The 26513-nt window shown below is 38.1% G+C and overlaps 1 protein-coding gene across 14 annotated transcripts in view; it reads right to left on the minus strand.

The window, feature by feature from the left end:
• IQSEC1 (IQ motif and Sec7 domain ArfGEF 1) overlaps positions 1–26513 on the minus strand; it is a 378402-nt gene that overhangs the window by 47327 nt on the left and 304562 nt on the right. For all 14 annotated transcript variants that reach the window (XM_072421014.1, XM_072421015.1, XM_072421019.1 and 11 more), the window contains 2 exons: positions 14021–14300; positions 8789–10047 (listed from right to left, as the gene is read on the minus strand). In XM_072421014.1, the coding sequence (XP_072277115.1) occupies positions 8789–10047; positions 14021–14300 (1539 nt within the window). The remainder of the gene's footprint in view (positions 1–8788; positions 10048–14020; positions 14301–26513) is intronic.

Raw genomic sequence — 26513 nt, forward strand, 5'->3', positions numbered from 1 at the left:
AACCCCTTTTACACTCAAAATGTGCCAACCCTGAAAACAAAAACTGTGGGCAGGCAGGTTGTTTATTGTAGAAGGGACAGGAAATGTCCTTTCTGCAATAAAAGAAATGTACTTGCCTGCTTGCAATGTTTTTTTTTTTTGTACACTGTACACGCATGGGAGTTACATCATTCCTTCCTGGGTAATAGAGATAGCTGAAAATCCTGAAGATAGCTGAAAATCCTAGACAGCTCTGCTATAACTCCAATATTTCCCTTATTTCGAGGGACTGTCTGTCCTTTAAAACCCAATTACTCCATGCACCTTTTTTATCATCGATTTCCTTCCTTTTGGTCTGATGTTTAGACTTTTATTGTTTTAACACGATGATGCATTCTGTAAAATACTGTGAAGCGCCTGCAGGCTGAAATCACTCTATATATGTGATCAAAAAGGGCTGAGAATAGCACATACCTGCATTACAGGACAAACAAGTTTAAATTTACATTGCTTCATGAAAGAACATTGCATACCCAAATTCTTTACAATTCAAAGGCCATATACTGCTATTGCTAAAGTTTATATATATATATATATATATATATATATATATATATATATATATATATNTATATATATATATATATATATATATATATATATATTTATTTATACATACTGTGAATAACCATATAGTTGTGTGAATCCTTCACACAACTATATGGTTATGACAAAGTGAATCCTATCAGTAATGACAAATGAGCTGGTCACACTTTAAGCTGCCCATAGACATAACATGACAGTTGCCTACTTGACCATTTTTAATGATCTCATGCCTATAAAGTGAGGCAGACTGCCTCCGGACTTTAGCACCCAGAGGGAATGTCAACTAGACAGGTTGGGAAGTCTAATCCTTTCCTATTTTTCTCTTGTTATAAAAGCATTTTTCTCAGTGTTTGCCTGTAACACTCCCCTACTTCCTCCTCCATCTCCATCAAAATGTTTTTTTGTTCTACCAGGTGACACAGAGATTGCTCTTTGTCACTTTGTAAGGTATACCAGCACAGGTAAATAACATGGGTAGCAGAACGTTCAATGTGTTTGTTATATATATATATATATATATATATATATATATATATATATATATAAAATCATGTTATTCTATATAGTATACAATATGCTGTTTAGTGGTTTAGTACTGGGTGATCAGTCTGCCTGACGAGTCCAAATGAGTGTTTTTTTTTTTTTTTAACCTAACCACAACTGTCAGCACTGGGCCAGAAAAAAAGCTGAAGCATTGAGAGGTATAAACTTGGAATTGATTTATCTAAAATATTAAAAAATATTATTGGAATTCTACTTTACAAATGAACTCTGGACAGGAGCTTCAAAAAACACTTCAACTGTCAATTCAATATAAAAAAGTGCAAAACAGCAGCATATGTACAGTCAAACTACTTCAAACTAGCAAGTTCATTTTTTAATGTGTCTCGTTGGGGAACCAACGTTTACCTTTACCTCCTTTCTTGGACAGAAAACAGGAACAAAAATGTTCCAAAATCTGTGATATTCCCCTCTTAGCTGTCATGGAAATTTTTAGTTACCTTTTGTTCTCGCAGTTGACAACAGTGACATTTGGGATTTCCCAAAATTGTGTTTTTATAAAACCTAAAATAATGTTTTGGCTACACATACTCTACTTTATAACTAGTCTCTTTCTCTTCACTTTCCCATTGTAATGACATTTTCTCATCCGGCCATAAGGGGTAATGTGACACTCCCCATCCTACCATGATGCAGTATAAGTAGCCTGCAAGGCCTATGTACTGCCACGACGAGAGGCCTTGGAAAATAACATTTTGGACCAAATCAGTTTAAAGTTGCTGAAAAGATTCTCCTCTCTTCAATGCAGAAGGATGACAAAGGGTTGCAGTGAAGGGAAGGGAAGTTAAATATTAGCAGATGTGCACGCGTGTGTGTAGCGATGGGGGAAATAAAATTACCCTTTTGCTTTTCATGGTTTGACATTGAGCATTAACAGAAACGTACTTCAAGCTATCAGTTTCTGTATTTCTGTATATGCTGCTTGGTAAATAATGTGAAGAAATGCACTCAGCAGATAAAAATTTTATTAGTTCCAAACAATTTGAGCATCTTCTTCTTCTGAGAAGTTTTCTCCCTAGCCTTGCAGTGTGGTCATGTACTGATGGCACATAGAACTTCAGGTAGAAGATTTATCCCTTCCCTCCCTCTATTACTTCCATAAAAACATGCACTCACAATAAAACTGTTTTCCAGATTAAGCCCAGCTTAAATTAAACATCTAGTTCAATCTGTAATTGATGCAGACAATTCTGTGTTAAATGCAGAGGTTTGCAGTGTAAGAACATTTAACATTAGGGATATTGTATTTCCAGGCACACAGACAATTGATTCTCTCAGGACAAGGTGACCCACAGATGCCCTGGTACTATGCAGAAAATCATTTCACCAATGTGGATACCTGACTCTAGGGAGGAAAGTCTTCTCTCTAATAAAAATGTTAAATTTGCAAGAATCATGTGCTTGACTTAGAAAAAATCTGGATGTTATCGGGAAAGATACAATTAACTGGTAAACATATATACATATACTGGTGAAGTGTGTATATATGTTGTTTTTATTACTCAAACTAATCTCAGATCTAAAATCTAAGCATTTCATTTTTTTATTGACAAACTGTCTATTGCTTTACTACTAAATACTAAAAAACAATTGTGGTATCCGAATGCTACACCTACAAACTTTAGCAATTGCACTACCTTTCTGTGTGATCTCCTAGAACTATAGATGCCACAGGCTTGCCATCCTAGATCAGCATACTTGCTAAAAGAAGCATTTACTTATTTAGTTTCCTATGTATTCCCCCAAAATGATTTATCATTTAAAAGGTAGCTCAGAGTTAAACTGAAGACAGAAAAATGCTGATAAGCAGAATTGTTTGAATTTGTATGTCTCTGTCTATAGAGTGGAGCCCCATAGTGAAATGGTGGAATAATGAATGGCCACAGTTGCATTATCACTGGTCTGCCTGTGGGAGCAGGGAAATGTCATTGCTAGAACAGAGTTAAATTTGATATACAATGCAAGTAACTACACACTAGCACATTATGACGACGTGCTCTTGCCAGACGCCTTGTTCTCTGGTCCAGAGTATAAGTCAAATAGTTTTGTTTTTGTTTTGGGTAGAGCAGAAAATTGTTACACGCGTTGTCAACTTTTTATTTCTGTGTGTGTTAAAGATTTAGCCTGATGTTTCCACTAAAAGTGAGAAAAAAAGATCCAAAACTGGAAGTTGTCGCCTGAACGACAATGAAGAGGAAATCTCCCAATGAGCACACATGTTCAAGTGACAAATGCCTAAAAGGGAATTTTTCTTACTTTGGAAAGATTTCTCATTTTTCAGGACAAGAAGTCTTCAGAAAACTAAGATCACAAACTGCACATAAACCTGTTCTATAAAAAAATCTTTGAGTTCAGTGTTCTCCCCAGCACCTTTTGGCCGGGTGCACCACCCAGCACTTTTCAGTAGCCACCAGGCTGTTTTTGCCTGATTACGGGAAGTTGGATTACAATACAGGGGTTGCTACCCACCTTCACCTTCTTTTCAACCAGCTTAAAAAAATATCTGGAGAGAACACTGGAATTTATATATAGTTTAGGTTAAATTACAAGCTGGTATATACAAAACTATTTTAATATTTTAAAGCATATATTTCAATAGTTTTAGGAAATAATGTAGATTTATGACAGTACATTATGCCGTTTTTCCTAATGCACAGATGACTTCCTGTCTAGTTGTCACACAAAGGAATACTGCCAACTGTTACTTTTCTGCAGAGTTGCCAACTCATCCTTTTAATTACTGGCATATGTTATAAATGTTCACTGGTTAATGGGATTTTGTCAATGCATTATATTATTACGCAGTATTTTTACAGCACTGACATGAATTAGCAATGTACAGACGGCACAGTCTGTACTATGGAGAGGGGTGGACAAGCAGGAGGAGTCCCGCTGCATCCTCCTACATAGGAAACAGCAGTGGCAGTGTTTAGCACATTTTTCTGTGATTATGAATGTTTTTCTTGCCTGATAAAAATCTAGTGTCTATACACAGCCTTTAGTAAGTGCAATTTTTTTATACTGCTTGTACAAATGGCCTTATGCTTGTTTATATCAACTTCATGTAATCCTGTGTGCAGCAGAAACCACGGTGGGAGAGAAGACTGGTAGTGTAAGCCTGTAAACCACAGTACTGTCAATGTAACACCGGTAATTATTAAAGGGTTTGGTTGGAAATCTTACTTTTCTACATCTTTTAGCTTAAAATGGTAACCAACAAACTAAATTATATCAATTTAAGCAAGTTATCCAATATCCAACATGCAGGCATATACTTAGGGGCAGACTTGGGGTCCCTATTGGTTGTGGGGGGTCTGGGGCCCTCGTGGAAGGGATCGGGTCCAGGATTGACCAACAAATAGCAAATTACTTTGAAGGAAATGCATTCCAAGTTTGCTGGATCACCCAGCATCACTGATAAAACATGTATCCTCTCCAGAGCTTTAATAAATCAGGCCCATACTGTACAAAGGTGGTATGCTTTCATAAAATGAATATAATATATATTTAGTGTTCTCTTAAATATAGTTGAATTGATTGATCTTAATCTCCATGAATTCTCTTTGCCCTTGTGACCAAAAGAAGTTTTATTAAGCATGCAGAGCCAGCCATACACGTAATATAATTTGTACATAAAGCAAGCTAGCGTCTGCAAGTGTGTAAAGTGACCAAGATAGCAGCTGCCAGAGAATGTGACAGGAGCAGATGGTGAAGATCCTCTTTATGCTGAGATCTAATTGATCTTGTCATAGTCAGGTAAGGCTGGCTGGAGTGAAAAGGAGGGAGCTGTGCAAAATCTATGCAGTATTCAAATTAAAACACAGTACTGCTAATGGCTATCCCAGCTGGACGTCTGTGGTTTGCCATAAAAAGTACACTGTGATTTGTTTCTCTTTTACAGAAACACTACAACTATCTACTGAAACAAAATCCTTCTGTCTCCTTTCTTTGTCTCCTTTTGCTCTGATATACACACCTCTAAATAGGTGTACTATTTAACATTTTGTTTCTAAAATAAATAAAAGCCTAACAGAATGGCATTTGCTAAAACATTGCTTCTTTTATGTTTTTGCTGTAAATTAAAAAAAGAAAAGTTTTACCGGTATTTGTTACCACAGTGTATGACCATGGCCAGTTTTCTATGGATCAAGATATTATATGTGTTGAAATGCCCACTTGCAGTCCTGTGGAAACCTGTGTATTAGTGTGAAAACTTGGCAGCACAATTTAAAGCGTGCATAAAATCAACATTTTTACTTTACATCAAAGAGTAGACAACCTTTAAAAAAGGGTGCAGCACAACCCCTTTAAGTGCAGTCAAGACTTAATGGGAGTGCAGAGCCTCCCAGGATGCATGACGTATGTATCCAGCTGCTCCTTCTGCGCATGCCCCATCTCAGGCATGAGCAGAAGGGGCATTTTTCCACCAAGGGAAAAGAGATGCAGAACTCACATATGTCCAGTGAGATCAGCTCTCTTTTTTTCCCCATTCACAGTGGCTACATCACCTGATCCCACACTTGCGCAGTGCGAGATCAGGTGACGTAGAAAGAAGACAAGAAAAAGAGGGAAAAGAAGACAGAAGATGGCAGCACCCGGCACTTCCTCCGCGGCTGGACTTGGAGGAATTCCAGGACGACTCCATCGTTCTCCCCCTCCAAAGTGCAGAACGGTGCTGTATGTATAGCACTCGTTCATGCATTGTGCGTTGCTTAGTGGTTGGAAAGGATCGTGAAAGATCCTTTCCAACGACGATAATTGCACTTGTGTATGCGGCTTTAGAAATTTTCTCCCATTATGTAGAACAAAAGACAAACACTGAGCTACTATAATTCTTGATACAGCATACGGTACATAATCTGCTCTGAATGAACAATATAAATGTCTGAGAAAAATGAACTGAATGTGTCTGTTCACAGAATTTAGATCATCTTAGTTTTTTGGATCAAACACAAAATATCAGTAAATTGTAAATCTTTCCGATATAAACTGTATGTAAACTAATACCTACATTTTTTATCATAGATTTATACAACAATAAGGTTCTGTGTATGCATGTATGAAAACAGGATTGTGCTGTTCACAAGAATACATCTTTAGACAAACCTAGAGGCTTGAAAAAGACTGCAGGCATAGGTGGAATAGGATAACATTGCTCACATTTTAGCAGAACAGTAAATGGCACATACAAAGCTCATGTGTTTTCACCAGAAGACCTCTATGTGCCTTTCAGGTGTCTTAGCAATGACACGTAATGTAATGGGAATGGTCTCTGTGGCAGCTTGAATTGATGGGGGCACAGATATCAGGATGCAGCCAGAAATCTATTGAGTTTACAGTCTAACACACTGAACAGATAACAGCTTAATTCCTGTGGCATTATCTAAGTGCAGGATATTAAACATACTTCCTTCCTTTGGTCATTACTAATACATATCACATGATATTTAAAATAACTAAAAAACACAATACCTTGCCAATAACTTCCTGTGATATTTTGCCCTGATGCATTCCCATCAGTTACATAGTTTTGCTTTCCTGCCATTTATAGGGAAATAGGAATGTGTTCTGAAATTCACTCTTGGGGCTCCATTTATAAAACAGTGAATCTGACATTCTGGTGGATTCCAACAAGGAAATGTTTAAGGGAATATCTGATTCCCTGTTTTATAAATAGAGCCCTTAAAGCAGTGTTTCTCAACCAGGTGGTTGCTCATTGCTCAAGGAACCCTTCGCAATGATTTGGCTATCTGTAAGAATGACATTCGTCACACTGGCTAGCAATATAAGAAGGCATTCTTCCTACTGACTGTGACCTGTGGCTATAGCAGTCTCTGGTGTTCTATCAACTCCCTGGTGATCACATATTAGCTGTCTTTGGTGTTCTTCCAACCACTGAACAAACTGGAGGACATGAAAAACAATTCATTAGGGGTATACCTCCTTCTCTATAAATTTTCAACAATTATATGGTCATAGCCACCCCTTAAAATACATTTTTACCACAAATTTGCAAAGAAAGAGAACAGAAGGGGTTTGTTGGCTAAACATAATAGTTATGTATTCATGAGAAATATTTATTCATAATTACTTAAAATCCATTGTCATATCCTGGGCCAATTGCATAATCATGGAGTAAGGATATTTATACTATACATCAACAACTACTTATGTACATAACAGTGTCAGTCTTTTTCATCCGACACGTTTCGCCTATATTGGCTTCTTCAGGGGTATCGTAAGGACTTTTGATGTAGTTATTTTTCAGTAATATAGTAGTAGTAGTAGTAGAAAAACAGTTTGGCTTAACTGTGCATTTTTGAATGATGTAAAGAAAGAGATTATATCACTTATTTTCATAAGTCCTTGTTGGTTGGTATAAACAACTGTTCCCAATAAGATTTTTTGGTGATCCGCGGCTCTGGCCGGTGCACTCCAAGCGGGGTCAGGAGAAGGACCCCTCTTGGGGGGAGCACAACGGCCAGAGCTGCAGACCATGTCCCCGGTACAGATCGAAAAGGTTGGCAACCACTGTTGTAGGGAAACATGTAAGTGTTCCAAGTTTCTTCATTACATTCAGAAAGTAATGCCTTGGGGTTGATTGTAAGTAGGCAGAGAATACTTCAGGGAGCGCTGCCACAGGATGTAAAGCTCAGTTCCAGCCAGACATGAAAAACAATTTTATTACGGGACCTTGCTGATACAACTAGCAATAAGCCCAAAAAGACCTTGGAAATAAAACATGTTATAGTAGATTTTCAAACTTTTTTTCATTTATACTTTTATAATAATATAAATATTATTTATATTTATTACTCACTACATTTTTTTTTTACATGCATGGTGCACTTAGGTCTAGCGGGCCATTTAATATCTTACGAGTTTACTAAAAGCTCTTCACTAAACGTTCAAGGTAAGTACGACAGTCATGTAACAAGCATATTCAGAAAACAATGTCAGCTACAGACCTCATACTTCTTTCCATTTGGATGAATTCTTTAAAGGCAAAATATAACTTTCAGTTTAAATGAGAATAGTACATTTCAAGTGCATCAAAACAAAATGTGTGGAAAGTCTTTGTTTGCTTTAGAAAGGAGCTACAGCATTGACAAAAAGCCTATCCCATGCCAAAGCAGTCCTCTTTTTGAGGTAGCAATTGGCTCTTTTTGTAGAAGTCTGATAGGGCTTGAGCTTATGCAGACCTATAGCGCTGCAATCATCTCATGCTCTCTACTAAACACAAGCTCTAGCTGATAATGAAGACTGTAATATTTGAGATTGCCCCTTATAGGACCTCAAGCAACATCCACCTAGGCACAAAGACCTATACTAGGTGTCATAAGAGAATGATGGGGGTGAGTTAACTTTGCTGACCTCCTTGGCTGATTTTACCTATAATTTACTGACCGGAAACAAATATGAAGCAAGTTTAGAGAAAAGTCCTAATCTGAATACTTGTTTTAGGTCAGTGGCTCACAGTGATAAGACAAAGTGGCCAGCCTTTATTTTTCTTGGATACGCTGTAATAGAATTTGGAAAAAAATTACTTACTGAACAGTTAGCACATTTTCGTAAATCTGGTAAATCGTCAGAATTTGTGAGAACAATGCATCATGAAAAAAACTGATAAAAAATGACTTACTTGTTAAAAAGGTTCAGCCCAATTCTATAGTGTCGTTTCCTGATAACATCATTGCTGAATGCTGGTGAATCCCAGCTATTGCGGGTCTCCTTATGATACGTCTGTTTGCTCAGCGTCTGCTCTCTAAGGCTGTCTCTAGAAGATTCTGAGCTGCAGTTTATAGTGTCGTTAGAATTAGAAGTGCTATTTATGCTGTCATTGTCACCATCAGAGTAATCAGATTCAGATTTACTCTGACGATTTACAGTGCCATTAATTATCAACTGTGCATCAATTGGCCTGGGCCGATGGCGGGTTTGTTCCTCATCCCTAGGGATTATCTTGGTAGGAATATGGGGGATATGTTTGGGACTTCCTTGCTGACTGTGGATCCCTCTTTCATACACATTTTGCCTTTTTATAGATCCTCTTTCAGACCGATCACTTAAGTCCACAGAACTGTCACTAGGAGGTTCGATAGTAAGCAAAGGAAGATGGTCGATCCGCGATCTGAGGTCCTGGCACTCCAGTGATGGGGTGCTTCGACAGCTTGTGTCAGTATCTAATTTATCGTCCTTGTGAGTCATGGACCAGTACTCTTGAGAAGAGTTCATTGATCTAAGTCTCAAGTCAGATTCTGTGCTAGATGGTCTATCCACTGACTGGGAAAGAGGAAGAGGGGGAGACAGTTCTTCCTCATCAATATACAATGTAACATCGCTATATGATGCTGTCATTTCATCCAGTTTCCTGTGATCTAGATTATGTGCTTGTTTAATCTGACCGCAGGTACTTCTTTCAAGTTCCCGACTTCTGACTTGATCAGGTGCTTGTGCCTCGTCTGAATGTAAACTACGACAATTTAAAGCATCGTCAATAGATTCTGCAAGGGACTTGACTTGTCTGGAGAAAGCATCCTCCAGTTCCGTGATGGCATCTGCAAAATCACTAGACCCTGCTGGGGACTTTATTGATGTCTGTTCACCAAGATCCCCACAGTCTGATTGCACAACACGGTGCCCTAGTTTTGTCCCATCATTTGACAAAGACACCTGCTTCCCTTCAAAATAGGAGCTGTGGACTTTCTCTGGTCCTTCAAAAGAGAACTGCATTCTCATATTGGACAATACAATCCGTCTTGACATGCGGTTTTCTGACATTGAACTTCTGAGTCTCTCAAAATTCTTGTTCATCTGATATTGCCGGAATGCAGTTTGTATAGTGCGTGCTGCATGTCTGGTTATGAGACGGCCTCCATATTTGCGCTCCAGCATTTCCACCTGTATAGAAAATAAATCAAAGTAATTTGTATATCAATAGACCTTAGCAACTTCATATATTTTGATTACATATGTGATTACATATGATTATATTTTGATTACATATGTGTATGCTCACATGCACATGCATGAAAACTGAATGACAACATATCATGCTACCACCGAACCTAACAGGCTAACCAGTTAGAAATCATCCCTAGCTGATAATTTTTAGATGTAGGAACCACCAAGGGCTTCATGTACTACAGATCTCCAGGTACACAGCACAATAAATCAGATGTCTTTTTTATTTTATAAATGTCTTGTTCTAAACTCAATTGGATTTATTCATTAAACCATGCCAAATAAGTAAAATGTTAAAGCAAAAATCAAGGTCAGAGTGGCATGTGAGAAAGGAGAGATAAGTATTTGGTTTTCTCTTTACAGGTAGGTTTATTACTTAACAATTTGTATTATGTGACACTTTGTAAAGGTATGGCATTGCAAGATCAATGATTACTTGTGAGGTACTGAGACCCATATATAAAAATCAGATGTGATCAGATAAGAGATCATTTCTGATCATTTAAATGGTTGTGGTCACTGCAAAACTCTCGACTGTCCCTCTTCTGGAATCCCTCTCTCCCTCACTTGACTTCACTTTCCCCAAAAAACACACATTAAAGACGCTGAAAAGAAAAATGCACTGTGTAATTAGTGAACATTAGTTATGTTCTAACATTATTACAACCTAATTCTTATTTCCCTGGGACTGGTATGAGTTCCGGTGCCACATCCTAATATCATTTATTTTAATTTCACCACAATCCCAATGGTCTTTTAAGACACCGCCAACACTATTATTTTAATTATCACATATTTTGAAATACTAGCTTAAAGGAAAATTGTTTTAAAAAATACCAGTGTGTTTCATTTATATTTTTCAACCTAATTGAAGGTGTAACGAAGGCGTCTCTTTTGCCCTAAAGATGAAATTCATTGCAATTACAGCTTGTACTTTACACTCTTTGTACCCATTCACAAGCATATTACAAAGGGGCATTTTTTTGTTAAACTCACACAACGTCCGTTAAAAAGTTTTTTTTTTATATCTTCCATGATATTCTTAGTTCTCTGAATCAAAGTCTAAGCTCAGGCACTTCGAGGGATCACTGTAGCAGCAACGTAATTTTTCCCATCATATGAGGGGGTGCTGAGAAGTTCCTGGCTTTGCCCCCTTCCAGATGAAATAGAAAAATGAGTATGGGTGCATATGACAGCCTAATATCTTAGTATGTAACGGTGCAAATATCAGGTCTTTGCGATTCTTAAAACTGTTTTTTCTTTTAGTGAGAAGCTGTGATGGCAGAGGCACAAGCAAGTTTCATGTGGTTGGAGTTACGGGCCGTCATGAAGTTTTTGTTTCTCCGGGGAAAGTCAGCATTCACACTGAGATGTCACAAACACTGGGGGAGAAGTGTCCTTCCTACAGCACTGTCAAAACCTGGATATCTCGTTTCAAGACTGGGCATTTCACCGTTGAAGATGAGCCCCGCAGTGCGCGCCCCCCCCAACCTCAAATGACTCAGCAACCTGCGATGCTGTCCAAGAGCTGATTATTGAGGACCGGTGAATATCCGCAAAAAAGATCGCCCAGATACTTGACATCTCACATGAGCGTGTTGGGTTTGTTATCACCACTATCCTAGACATGCGCAAGCTTTCGCCCAAGTGGGTGCCGAAATGTTTGAACGGTGATCAGAAGAAGGAACGAGTTAAAGCATCCAAAGCCGTTTTGGCCCATTTTGAAGCTGCACAGGACTTTTTGGCTAGGTTAGTGGCTGAGGATAAAACCTGGCTCCACATCTATGATCCTGGAACCAAGGAACAGCCAAAGGAATGGTGCCACAGCGGGCCGAAGAAGTTCCGAACTCAGAATCGTCCGAAAAAGTCATGGTGTTCATTTTCTGGGACAAAGACAGTATTCTGTTGGTGGACTACCTACCCTCAGGGCTCTAGTATCACCGGACAGTATTATGCTAACCTCCTGGACCAGCTGAAGGAGGCAATTAAGACAAAAAGTCGTGGAAAATTGACCAAAGGTATCCTTTTTTTTGCAGAACAATGCACCTGCGCACACGTCCAACGTTGTGGCTGCCAAATTGAACACCCTGGGTTTCCAATTGGTCCACCATCCCCCCTGCTCACCTGACCTGGTCCCTTCGGACTATTATCTGTTCCCGAATTTGAAGAAACACCTGAAGGGACAACGTTTTGAGGACATTTCTGACGTCAAAGATGCTGCTGAGAGCTGGTTTGCGGCCCAACCAAAGGACTTTTTTTGAACGGTGTAGAAAAGCTGCAACTACGCTGTACCAAGAGCATCAGTCTCAGGGGGGAATATGCTGAATAAATGTGGTATTTCATAACTCTGGCTCTCTTCTTTCTGTGCAAAGCCAGATACTTCTCAGTACCCCCTCGTACAACCAGAGTTTGTGTTCTCAATCGAGTGAATCTTTGGAAAAATTGTTGAGTAACTACTGGGACAGACTGTGGGCTATAGTAGCGGCCATAAGTCATACCATATCTTACAAGCTGGAAGAATTAAACTCAAAACCTTATGAATTGTGAGTTGCAATGCAGAAAGTCCAATTACTGCTGCATTTTATGAAAAAACAATATAACAGACTTCCAATAGAGGAAGAATCATTTTTAAAATTATTATTTCTGCCAGGAGTTCTGCAAGTTTGATTAAATCCCAACATACCCCACAGCATGTCTACCTCCATGTGACAGTGCTGGATCAGTTAGTGAGGTCACTTGAGATTTTCTAGCCCCTCTTTATAAGCTATAAATCCCATGCAGGGCTTTCCTTTCACTACAGCTAAATGAAGCAGAGATGGAATAGCATCAGTTTCTAAATTTCTAGAAAATAATATGCAGATCATGAGATTTGTCTTTTCTTAGATCTCACCAGTTGCATGTTTGTCCTAAATTAGCGATAGTAACTAAGGCAAACACTCAAATACTATACTGGTCTAAACAACAAAGCCCTTACTGCTGCAAAGGAGCTAATGCTACAAAACCCAAATCCCAGACAGCTTGCAAATCTCAGACCTTGCCTGGCCTGGACACATATAAACAAAATCCATAATGATAAATCTGCACATGGAGACAATTAACGGCAATAGTAAGCACCTGTGTGCAAAATGCGTCACGGTTCCTGTTCCTTTCCTGTTTACTTTTATACAATATTAATTGATATACAACACTGGTCTACATCACAACAAAGCAGGTACAACAGACAACTTGTAAAAGGAAACATTACATAATTTACTGCATTATTTTATCAAAAGGAGGAAGTTTGGACTAAAGCAAGTCACACTCTGTATATCATTCAACTTTAAAAGAGCAAATTGGATGAATGCAGAATGTGAGTGTCTGTAAAATGTTCTTCTTTTGGTGTCTTAACATAAAAAATGCAGGTGTTAGGTTTATAAGCTTTCAGTTATAACTTTACTGATCTTACTTCACTATGTTTACCAGGAAAACTAAGCATTTAGGTAGAACTTCCTTATTTCCTTAATACCTATACTAAAAACAATGGTTTAATGCTTTGAGCTATAATAGAACACATAAAACACAAGCCACAATAAGTATCATTTAGTCTATGGGAAATGCTTTATCCAATACTAATACTTTTTTGTGACTTTATAAATATTGTTTTGAACAGATTTAAAGGCAGTTTAAATAAAAAAAATACAAAAAAATACAAGTTTCGTCTAAAACCATTAATGGTTTCTAAGTCACTGCTTTTAAAGTCTTGGGAAGACAAAACTTATTTGCTACTAATTTCAGGACAAGCAAGAAATGGTTACCTCTAGACATTATTATTATTACAGGTTTCCTTTAACCATATACATTATTATAAGCCAAATTCTATAGGTGTGTTAATTATCTAGATGGCCAGCATTACTTGTAAATAAATTATCACCTGCTTGTCCTGTAGGTCTGAAGACAGCTCATAGCTCTCAGATAGTGATCGAGAGCGTTTAATTGCCTCTTCCTCAGCTTGTTTGCGCAGAATGGATGTGGAATGCTGCAGCTTTGGCCGTCGTGATCTTTGCCCAGGGGATACTGAATAAAGCCCGTAGGAAGGATGGTCGTACTGTTCAGGGCTTATGGAGGAGCTGTGCGATAATGAACCTTGATGGTAACTTGAGGAGCTGTCTAGAGAAGCACCGGGTTCACCTCCAGGGACCTCCCCTTCAACACTAAAACAAATAATCAAAAAGACATTCATAAGTCATTAGAATAACATAAATGACGTGACAGTTATAAACAAAAGGGCAATTCAACAGAAACGGCTTTGTAAAAATGTTAAAAGATAAATATTGCACTATTAAGAAACGGATCAGATAGCACATTACCTGATACATGAATGTGGAATGCAGGCTTCTTACTATGAAGCGAAAGGACAGAAAGAAATGCAAAGTACATGTACAGGGTGTGTTACTTGTGTCACGCTTAACCGAAGGTCAAAGTACTCAGGGTTCTCACAACTATCTGATCAAAAATTTTTAATCTGTCTTAAAGCTTAACTCCTAGCAAATATAAAAGTGTGTTCAATGTATGCAAAAAAAAAAAAAATGCAGTGTACTTTTAAATGCAGCTAGTGTAAGCACTTAAGTTTTATTTGCCTCTTTAATACCTTGTACAGCAGCACCAACACTTGGATTGGAATGGTGCAGCACTAGGGGCCAATGAGATGTGCCAAATGTACAATAGGAGGAGACAGCAGAAGGATAGGTCCTCAGTCTTTGTTTGCTCCTTCAGAGTCCAATCAAAGTCTAGAGGCAGAGAAGTCACTAAGTTGTAGACTAACTGTTGCGTAGAAAAGTCAGGTCACTGCGCTGCCAGGTGGGTTGTACACATTTTGGGACAACCAGTGGTCCGCAGGAAAATTTTGGTGGTCTATAGATCTGGCCGGTGCGCCCCCAACAGGGTCCTTTTCCTGATGCACTGGCCAGACCTGCGGACCATGTCTCCCGTACGGATTAAAGGCTCAGGGCAGTGTGCGGGTTGTGTCTCTGGAGAGGCTCAGACCTGCGATGGGAGAGTTGGCGGGTTCTGGCATTATGATGTCACTTTGGGGGAAGTTTCTTCCCCTTTGAAAGACACACGGCTCCCCGGGCATGCGTGGTCCAGGGTTTGTGCATTTAGTGGTCTTTAAGTCCAAAAGGTTTGCGACCACTGATATAATTTATTGGTTAACTAATTAAATGTAGAGATGGAAGCTTTTGGGAAGGGAAAACTGTCTTCTTCAGGGAAATATTATGATGTTATGCAAATTAAATAAAAAAATAAGTTTCTTATATATAAACAAAAGCGCAGTATAGGGAAAAGAAGGTTTTCGTGAATAGAAATATTGGATGAGGGACACAGATAAAGGTCATGGCATTGTCAATGAAAAAGTTTCCCAAAGAGAAGTCATGAACAGCGGTGCCATTTGAAAAGCGTTATTTATTCTGTTCTCCTATAGGGTTTTGTAATAGACAATGGACTTATATACAATATACAAATATTACAACCAGTAAACTCTGGGCAAACAGCATTCTTTCCTCATCTGAATTAGGTCTTACATAAAAAAGTAGGCTGAATATTGAAGAAGGGGATATATACATTAAAGCAGACATGCAGAACTGCAATTTCTAACCTGGTTCTAAAATTACTGCTTGATGTGTGTCTGCTTGATTTTCTGATCCACTAACTTTAATGTTTTGAGTCACTGATCTAGAATAAGCATAGAGCTTGGGTGTTAAGCCAATTGCCCCTCTTCTGATTGCTATCCAATTATCTGTGTACTTGTTTTAGGTGAGTGGCTAAAACCGCTAACACCACAAGGTCAGCTTTACATCCAGGCAAGTACGTTTCTATACAAGATAATTACTTCTGGGTAATGTTAGGGTTCTGTCATTAGGAGTAATAAAAATGGGATTTAGATCATTAGAACATATTGATATTGAACATAATAGATTTTATATTTTGGCTGAAAATAAAGTGCACTTTATGAAAAATACCATTCCCCTGCTTTTTCCTAAATACAATCCACCATTACTGTGCAATGTAATGTCATACTACTATCTAAAAACAAACAAAGGCATACAATGTCATCTTGTTGTATTAATCAGTAACTTAATACTGAGCTTTGCAGAACCATAGATCAACCCATTTTGGAGATGGGTGTAGACTGCAGATATAGAATGAAAATGGTTGGAGGCATATTACATAACAGAGGGGAGAATCAGATATTCTGTGCACAACTTTCATGGGACTTTTAGAGATGCCACTGCCACTGATTATTAAATAAAAAAAAAAGCTCTCATATTTGTTTTGCATACAGAATCCTAAAATTATTGTCACTCCCTCAGCAAGATTCAATATAAACCAGTGGTCGCCAACTGGTGGTCCACAAAAAAATCTGGATATTATTTGCAATTTTTATGTTTTAATAAAAAATAAAACAAAAATAATATTCAGAATAAAAGAATTTATTAGAATGACAATTTTCGCCTTTATATTGCACTAAATTCACAAACTGTATTAGAGATGGAAAAACAAGGGAGGCGCAGCGCGGCGTCAGCGTAGTGATGTTGTATGAGGGAACCGTTACCGAGCTGTACGCTTCAGTATTGTTTCCAATATTACAACAGTCACCCCGCTTTGCAAATACCGATTCTCCTCCGATTATTTTACTTCCCAGATGCTCTTTTAGGCAAGTATGACCTTAACTGTGTATTTTCTTTAAATTGTATATTTAATGGCATCAAATAGTTCAGCAAAATCTATCACAAATTACCTACATCTACTAATGACCGTAGGGTAACTTATGTTACCTACAATTTTGAATGCCTTATGAAATAACTAGGCTAAAAAATTGACTGGGTGTTACAGGAGAGGAGAAAAATAGTGCAAATAAGGCTTCACCATCAAACAAAATCTAAAAGTACAGAGAAGAAAATAGGAATAAATGTCGATTTGGTGCCTACAGTGGCAAATAAGATTTCTATAATTTTTCCACGTTTGATGCCCAGATTGGTCATTTGGTATTATTATAAATTATTCCCCTGTCAATAGGGTCCTGCTGACCTAGATTCATCCCTAAATACATTAGAACCTGCAGCATTTACTATTGTGGTTGCTGTGCTGTTTTGATAATTGGCCACTAGGTGGCAGTCTGAGTCGTCCTATTATTATGCATTAAAACGAGCAATGCATGTGGATCCCCATGGCTGTGAACAAAAATACAGCCGAATTAACAAGATGATTTATAAATACATCCCTTTGAAAAATAATACTTTTGTTCCTATTTTTTAAAATGGCCCTACTTTACCCTTTTTCCTTTAATAATGACTGTACTATAATAAAATATAGATCAAATTCTGGTCCGACATGGCCAAAGTAATACACCTTACCAATTTCCCACAATTATCTATTGAAGAATCAGAATACTAGACAATACCAATACAATATTCTGATAATCCTACACCTTTGTTCTGAGTAAATGATAGCTGGTTTGTCTCTGCATTTAGGTGTCATGGATACAGAATAAAAAAGTGTACTTCTCAAAGTCCCAACTTTTAACAATAGACATAGACTAAAACTGGAGTAATTATTTAGGCAACGAACCGATCAAAGTCTCTTTGTTCATACCAAACGTTTTCAAGGATGACATTCTATAGAATGGGCTTTGTGACATACATTTGTAAAGAATCATGCTCACTGATGTTTTCTGAGGGTGAAGTAGTCATTCCTTTCTCTTACAAAGCTATTGATCTGTTATGGATTATCCCATTACTGAACAGAAAATATCTCTCATTTTGGAAGCCTACACTAAATCTTTTCATCTACAGTACAGTAACATCCTTAGAAACTGGAAAAATGAATGTGTTACAAGAGTGCTTGTATGGAAAATAGACATCAAAGAACAAGCACAAACTTTGCTCGGTCTAGGTTGGTATAGTCTGTGTAGGTCATGGATACTAGAAATGGTATAATGGAGGTCATTGTTAGTGTAATGTAGAAGAGGAGTGTGGAAGCACTGACTGGTGTGTGTAGAAGGAGTATGGAAGATATGATGAGGAGAGAGTATGGACAGCTTATAACAGGGGTGTTCAACTCCTGTCCTCAAGGGCCACACACAAGCCCTAAACCATACCTAAACTCAGAATTTTCATTTTACATAAAAAGGTAGACAACCAATTTAATGAAAGAAAAAATTCTGTTTGTTTGTGCTACACTCTTTTTTGCCTAGGCAATCATGAATGAATGGAAGCGCAGAGCCTCCCGCGATCCCTAAGTCACGCATCCCGTGAAGCTCTGGTTGCTCCTTTTGGGCATGCCCTGATCTCGGGCATGCGCAGAAGGAGCCCTTTGATCAAAAGAGAAAATATTGTCGATCTCACGCATGCACAGTGAGATCCGCAAGTTTTTTTCTCAATCTACATCACCTGATCTCGCCCCTGTGTCAGGTGACGTAGGAAGAAGAATCCGCAAGAAAAGATGGATACGGGGATGACGTGGGACCCAATGGAAGAAACCTCCTGACAGATTGACTGCTCTGCTGGATTGAAGGTAAGTGTGATTTTTTTTGTTTTGGGTAGTTTAAAGTTTTTGAGTGGTGCTGAGACCCTACATGCAATCTCAAGGATGGTGGTCCGCTTAACACCTTAATGTAAATGCTTTCCAAAGGCTTGCAAAAGTCAATGCTTTTAAAGCATTTATGAGGAAGAAGTACAAACAAATTACATGTGTCTGCTTTCTATACCCATTTTTGGGGTTTCCAAGCCTTTGTTAAAGCCCAGATAAACCTACAGTAACCTTTTGTAACCTTTCCTGGATATCCTGATGGTAACTGAGACAGGAAGGAGCAAAATAATTCACAACTGAAAGCCTAATCAAAACTCCAAACTTAGGCATTATTATTTAATGAGAATGTGAAAGTATGCTGTGGAATTGAAACTCTAACTGAGCTTTTTAATAGTCTTCCTCTAGGAAGATAATAAGCTGAAGGTATAAAGTATGGATGGAGCAGACATAAAACAACAGGTCATACACCATGAATTTGTGTCAAGCTTTATTGGTCCCAATAAACACTCATGTCAAGCTTGATAGTAGGGACTCCTACTGTTCTGTGACCACCTTTCTTGGACCAGGACCAATAACGTCCATCATACATAAATAGCTTGATACATATTCCCAGTATATAGCCTATTATTTGTCTTTGTATCTGGATGAAAGCTTGCACACATGGATGATCGAGTGGTTCAGCTGTTTTGTCACTGCACCTAGAGGTTCCTTTAGAAAAAAAAAACTTGAAATGATTGCAAAATTACCGGTATATATAGTCCATCCTACATTAAAATAGTAGATTATAATACATTAGTAGACTGTGTGTGTAGAAAGCAGAAATAAAATGCACCCTTTTTTTTCTTAGAAAAGAAAATTTTACAAAAAGAAACCAGGCAAAGTGGGTATTTCTTACTTGATCTGCTAATGCATGGCAGGACTATTTTTAACACTCTAATTTTCTGCCTTTAATGTAAGCCCTTTAATGCACTCCGTAATTTACTTTGTATTTTGTAGCTAGATTAACCTAAACAAGCAATACACACCCATTGTGAAACATCATCTTAAAAGGTAGCCACTACTTACTGATAAGTGCTGAAATTAAAAGCATTTATACTATTATGCATTTTACAGGTAAGCGTTTAATTCTCCAATTATGTTGCGGGCAACAATCACAAAAGAAAATAATCTATTTATGTGGCATTAGCTTTTAACTAAACAAATGTTCAAATGTTACTCTCTACATAAGCAGTGTTGTCTCTTGAAATGCAGAGAATTCAATAAATAGCTTTTTTTTTGGAGCCAGACATCTCCTGACATCAAATATTACAGTTACAAAGTTAAAGTGGACCTAAACTCAAAATGTTTAAATTGGTAGACAACCCTTTTATTTAAGAAAATTTGTTATTTTTTTTTTATAACAAAAAGGGCCCAGCACCTCCCCGCGGAATGGAGTGCAAAGCCTTCCGGGAGGCTCTTGGCTGCTTTTTCTGTGCATGCCGGAAACTAGGAGCCTTTTCTTTATTAGAATAAAAAATTGCAGATCCCACGCATGCGCAGTAAGTCGGTGATCTTTTTCCCAATCTGTGTCACCCAATCTTGCGCCTGCGCAGTGCAAGATCGGGTGACATAGTAAGAAGAACCCAGAAAAAAAGAAGATGTCTGCGCCCTAATCTTCCTCCAGGACGACGGACAACGCAGGACCCAAACGACGATACCTCCCAACGGATCTGTGGGATTAAAGGTGTGTTTTTTATTTTGAGTTTAGTTCCGCTTTAACACTACTATACTAGAACTCAATCCTTTCAGCATAAGAAATTTAAGGAAGATTTGACACTGAAATATTTCAGACCTCGTGAATTGAAATTCATAAGACATTGACAAAGGTTGAGGTCGTATACTTCAGTATAAGCTTCACACAGGACCTCATGTTTGTATTGTTGAAAACATTAGACAGAGGATTAGAGAAGAACTGTAGCTTTATAAGGCTTTGATTTTTCTTTCCTTTTTCTCGAGTAGTTTTTACAGTTTTATGTCTTTCCTCTTAGCTGACTTGTAGTTTCAGGGAAAAATGCCCGGGGGATTCACACAGCCTGATAATGAAAACTTCACGGAAAAAGCTTATTTCATTGTCACTTCAAAACTAAAGAATATATTTTTCCTTGAGATAACATTTTAGGCACGGTTACCTTTAACTGTAGTCACTGTGTCACTTCTGTTTTATGTATGTTGGAGAATTGGGACCACTCATTGTTACTGAAATTAACAACGGAGAAAAGTGCATTTGTGTGGAGTAAACCATTAGCTTTCAGCAGCTTAGCTTGGTTACAAGAGAATAAGTGGAAATTGTATTGCTTACTGGTTAAAGAAACGCTTCAGGCAAGATGAAATTCTCCCAAAGCCAGGATGCATAGGCAAAGGCTGTATTTATATTCCAATATTTCTATTTTGCATGCAGCTGTTTCAATAAATCATTTTTAAAACTGATATTATGTTTTATCTTCCGTGAAGAGGAAGACCAGTTTGTTCTCTGGTTCCAGCACTGTCCTTCTCTCTGCAGTCCCACCCACAAGCAATGGTGCATATGAAGAGGTTGCAGGGTACAAAACAATTGATAACATAACAGTTATAACTGATTGACGTCAAATTTGCTCTCAGTGTTGAAGCTTCCAGTACTTAAGACCTGGCCCTGCTGTTTTTTCACCATCTTTAGAGTGACTGGTCTTGTATCTGCTCCCTTCTATAGTTCTCTGTGGGCAGCCTGTAGGTAGATGGGCCTGCTGGATCCCACCCACAGTTTGGCTTGCAGCACATCCTATGCCCAGGACAGTAAATATGTCACCACAGCTTTTATTAAAATTACACAGTATTAATATAGCGCAGCACTGTACAAAGTCAATAGTCATGTCACTAGCTGTCCCTCAAAGAGGCTCACCATCTAATGTCCCTACCATAGTCATATGTGCGTAATATGTTGGCGCTATATAAATCCTGTTTAATAATAATAATAATAATAATAATAATAATAATAATATGTCATTACCACAGTCTAAGGTCAATTTTGGGGAAAGCCAATTAACCAAACTGCAACTTATTATTAAAATTATTATTATTATCACCATTATTCATAATAGTAAACAGGATTGATACAGCGCCAATATTTTACGCAGTGCTGTACATTAAATAGGGGTTTTGTAAAGGGAACCAGAGTGCCCAGAGGAAGCCCAAGCAAACAGGGGGAGAACCTGCAAACTCCGTGCATGGTACATGGTAATATCTGTGTTTTCATTTACATTGCAGCCATCTATGTGAATTAAAGTTTTTGTGCTGGAAATTTATCTTTTACCAAAAAGTTTACCATGACCCAATGCAGGGAAATTACCAACAAAACTGTAGTCACTAGTATAGTACTTTCTGAAGCCTGTGATGTGAAACCTCCTAACAAAAAAGCTTCAGTTAGTTTGTTTGGGAATATAACTGGTTCATCACAAACAGGGGTTCCCATATCCCCAGAAACCTAACAAAAAGCAGTAATCCCACTACTGCGCCTGCATCAGAAAACTAAGAACTGAGCAGGTATGCTGTGCCTCTGTATTCATCTCATGGCTTAAATTTCAGCCTTTACTGGATTGTATATTTAACATCCTGCTCTTGTAAATAATCTATTTAAAAAGCCTGGCACAGAGCAAATTTTCCAAGAGGAGAGGAAACGGAACAAGCATACACTAGAAACACAAACTATCCAGAGCCTATTACATGCAAATTCCAAAGAACACACAAATTTCTAGAGATCTCTAGAAGGATTCTGTTTTTAGAATACAGAGTATATTTCCAGTAGCTCCAATTATCTCTGTTTGTCACTCCCTGATATTTATGTTCTTTCATCTCTCAAGGGCTGTCATACTGACTGCTTTTTCAGTATGTGATGCTGTTGGGGGCAATAGGAGCTGAGCACACCACCCCTGTCATCAATATAGGAGAGCTCATAGTGTTTACACATGCATTCCTCTCTCTGTATGTACAGCAATGCTCTGTACTGCTCAATTAAGCAGTATGTCATTCTATGAAATATCATTTATTATCATTACTAATTAGAGTAAATAGTAGTAATAATAGTACTTGATTAGTACATAAAAAGAAAATGTTGACAATTTTGGATGCAAACAACCTGATTATTAAAGCATAACTAAACTGAAAACCAAAAAAATTAAACTTACCTTTAATCCTGCAGGTCCCTCGATGGCGCTGGTTCTTACCACAATCCGGTCCCGCGTCGTCAGGGAATTACTCTTCGTCCAGATGCTGAGGAAGCACAGGGCGCCCCCATCTTCATTGTTCTTTTCTGTCTTCTTGGCACGTCACCTGATCTGGCACTGCGCAGGTGTGAGATCGGGTGACGTAGACCACTGTAAAGGGGAAAAAAAAAAGCCAATCTCATGGCACATGTGTGAGATGGGCATCTCATTCCTCTATTAGAAAAAATGACCCCTCTGCGCATGTCTGAGATTAGAGCATGGGCAGAAGGAGTTCCCAGAGCCTCCTGGGATGTGTGACATCAGTATCCCGGGAGATTCTGCGCTCCCATTTAGTCGTGATCAAAAGGGGAAGTACTGCACTCTTTTTTATTAAAAAATAAAGAATGTTGCATTTGAAAAAATAATTAACATTTTCCCTTTACAAATAAGAGTTGTCTACCCTTTCATGTGCAAATGTTGACTTTAGGTAGGCTTTAATCAATTGGTTGGAGGTCAAAAACACTCCACACGTGTAGGACATTCTGTCCTGATCACATTTATCAAAAGTTATTGGAATTCTGACTGTACATGAGACAACTTGTAAATTTTTGATCAGTATTAAGCACACACCCAATTATGATCAGTTGGCTGCTAAGTTATCTTTAGGTTCAATCAGATTTTTCAACAGAAAATTAAATTCTAACCGTGTAACTTATCTTGTGTCGTGCTGCATTTAAACCTATGTTTCTTTTGTTTTTTTTTCTAATTAAGAATAAATAAAATAAAATTAACTTTACAGTTATAGAATAGCAGATGTAATTGTAGAGTTCTGATCAATAAAGTCTGAACTATCAAATCTCTTATGTCAGCCAAGAACAAAATCCTGCATCCTCCAACCGGCACAAGCATGCAGACATTAGTGGTAAATTTTCTGCAGTGTATTCACTTGCTTACTAAGGGAAAAAAAGCTTTCATTTCATTACTTTTTTTTAAAAAGAATGTCTTATGCTGCTTGTATAGAGTATAGTCCATGCTGTGTTTGGATCATAATCTAATTAATCACCAAGGAAAATATTAAGCGGCACAAAGAAAAAAATGAACAACTAAACTGTGAATTAATGATAGCAAATTCTATTTGGAACTACAGCCTCCAAAATGGCGCCCCCCACAGCCATGACAAAGTACTGCTGCTGTCAGTGCTAGCTTCATTCTCGCAAACCCCCATTTGCTGGCACTTGGCCCGCTGTGAATATCCGATCATCTGCGTTCCTAGGGCACTGAGCTGTGAAATGAAGCTGACTGAGAAGCGCTGCACTATAGTTTGCTATTTCTCATCACGTCATTTTACTGTACCCAGGATATTTTTTTAGTCCACGAAAGAATTAATTTCCACTGTAATCTGAAGAAATATGTACATAAAATACATTGCTGAAAATAAAGCTGGTCTGCAAAGTTAAAAATAAAAATGAACATATTTGTACTGAAGCTCCATGTTAAAGGAATTTGTTACGCTCCGGAAAGTGACCTATTTCACTCTCACAAGCCCCATCAGTGATTATAAACCATAAGATTGGTGTTGCCATCTGGTAACGGTCACATGCTTCAATTCTACCCCAACTGGGGATTTTAAACTTCAGCAATATGTTATCCAGCAGTAGTTAGTCACGTTCAACTGGACTTGTTTTTGCAGTTCCAAACTGATGTCACTTGTAAACGTCCTCAACATTCAAGAGCAAGTCTAGTTGAAGGTGACTAACTACTATTAGATATACAACGACCTGGTGAACCACGTTTAGGATTATGTTTATACCAACTATTCTATGTAAACCTGTACTTAAAGTGGATCTAAATTCAAAGTTTTTTCTTTATATAATAGGGGAGACAACCCTTTTATATCAAGTAAACATTTGATTTTTTGATTGCCGCGTGGAATGGGAATACATACGTCACGCATCCCGGGAGGCTCCGGCTGCTCAGGCATGAACAGAAGGAGCCTTTTTTTTAATAAGGGAAAAAAAATTTCAATTTCGCGCATGCGCAGTGATATCAGCACTCTTTTTTTCCCAACTACATCACCCGAACTCAGGTCTGAGCAGTTCGAGATTGATGATGTATGAAAAAGAACCCAGAAAAAGACCGGCGCGGTGGGCCACAGAAGGATACAGGACGAAGCGGGACCTGAGCAAATAAACCTTCAGATGGATTGATGCATCTGTGGGATTTAAAGTAGGTGTGATTTTTTTTTTATTTAGTTCCGCTTTAGGGAAACACTGAGTTACCAGTGCATTAGGTATTAAAGCCAATAGATAAGCCTAATAGCTAGGCAACATTTTCAGAAGAAGAGGGCAGAGCTATTTATTTTTATTATGTCCTTCTAGACAGCTGTTTACTACAGAAACAGAGGAATGAACTAGTCGGTGAGCAGTCATATGACTCTCTGTAGATCACTAAAAATAACACTAACTATTCTGCTGCAGGTTCCTAGTGAACAGGCCAGTAGCTATTCATATACAGTCATGACAAAAAGAAAGTAAACCCTCTTTCAATTCTAAGGTCAACTGGTCAACGATGCCAACGTACGAGGAATCCTGATGAAAACGAACGATATGATCAGGCGAAGATCGTTTGTATTCCATTGTGTGTACAGTCATTCAGTGATCGTGGATTGTTCTGTGATACACTTTCTCCTGTACACGTCACTTCCTGCATTGTTCGAACATGTGTACATTATTGGTGGATTATATTTGAACGATCTTATCATTACTCCCTCTGCCGCTCCTCCAATGACCTACTAATGACTTCCTCACTCATAACCTCATCACACGCAAGGCACCAAGACTTCTCTAGAGCTGCCCCAACTCTCTGGAATGGTCTTCCTCGTCCTATTCTGCTTCCTCCTACTTTCTGCTCATTTAAAAGAGCACTCAAAACCCATTTTTTCAAACTTGCCCACCCATCTTCTTCTGTCTTTTGAAACCATAACTACTTCCCACCACTACTTCCCACCACTGCACTACTTCCTATTGTGTGTGAAATTCCCCCACCTACTAGATTGTAAGCTCTTCGGGGCAGGGTCCTCTCCTCCTGTATCACTGTCTGTATTAGTCTGTCATTTGCAATCCCTATTTAATGTACAGCGCTGCGTAATATGTTGGCGCTATATAAATCCTATTTATTAATAATAATAATTACAGCATGTACAGAATTATGCACAATACAATTGTTCAAAATAAATGTGAATAATAGTTGATTGTTTGTTTTCAAACTATAATTATTGCACGTGTGTATCTAGCCTAAGTCAAAATGCAGAAGCAGTGTATGAACAATTACGTACACCCTTATCTGTTCTCTAGTTCTACAAGCTATGGAATTATGGGGGGGGGGGGCATTTACTTTTGCACACATGGCTTCACTGTTTGATTTAATTTTTCAGAAATAATTAGACACATTGAAATCTATTGTGTTGTAGTACACCTGAGGTTAGATTTAAATAATGTTTGAACCTGCTAAGGACATGCATGATGTCTCTTTATTTTAGTATACTAGAGATTATAAGAAAAGCACCCATATATTTGTGTGTTCCTTGTGACATATGTATGCTTATTTTTTGAATATTTAAAAAAT

This window comes from Pyxicephalus adspersus, chromosome 8 (genome assembly GCF_032062135.1).
Source record: "Pyxicephalus adspersus chromosome 8, UCB_Pads_2.0, whole genome shotgun sequence".
NCBI lineage: Eukaryota > Metazoa > Chordata > Amphibia > Anura > Pyxicephalidae > Pyxicephalus > Pyxicephalus adspersus.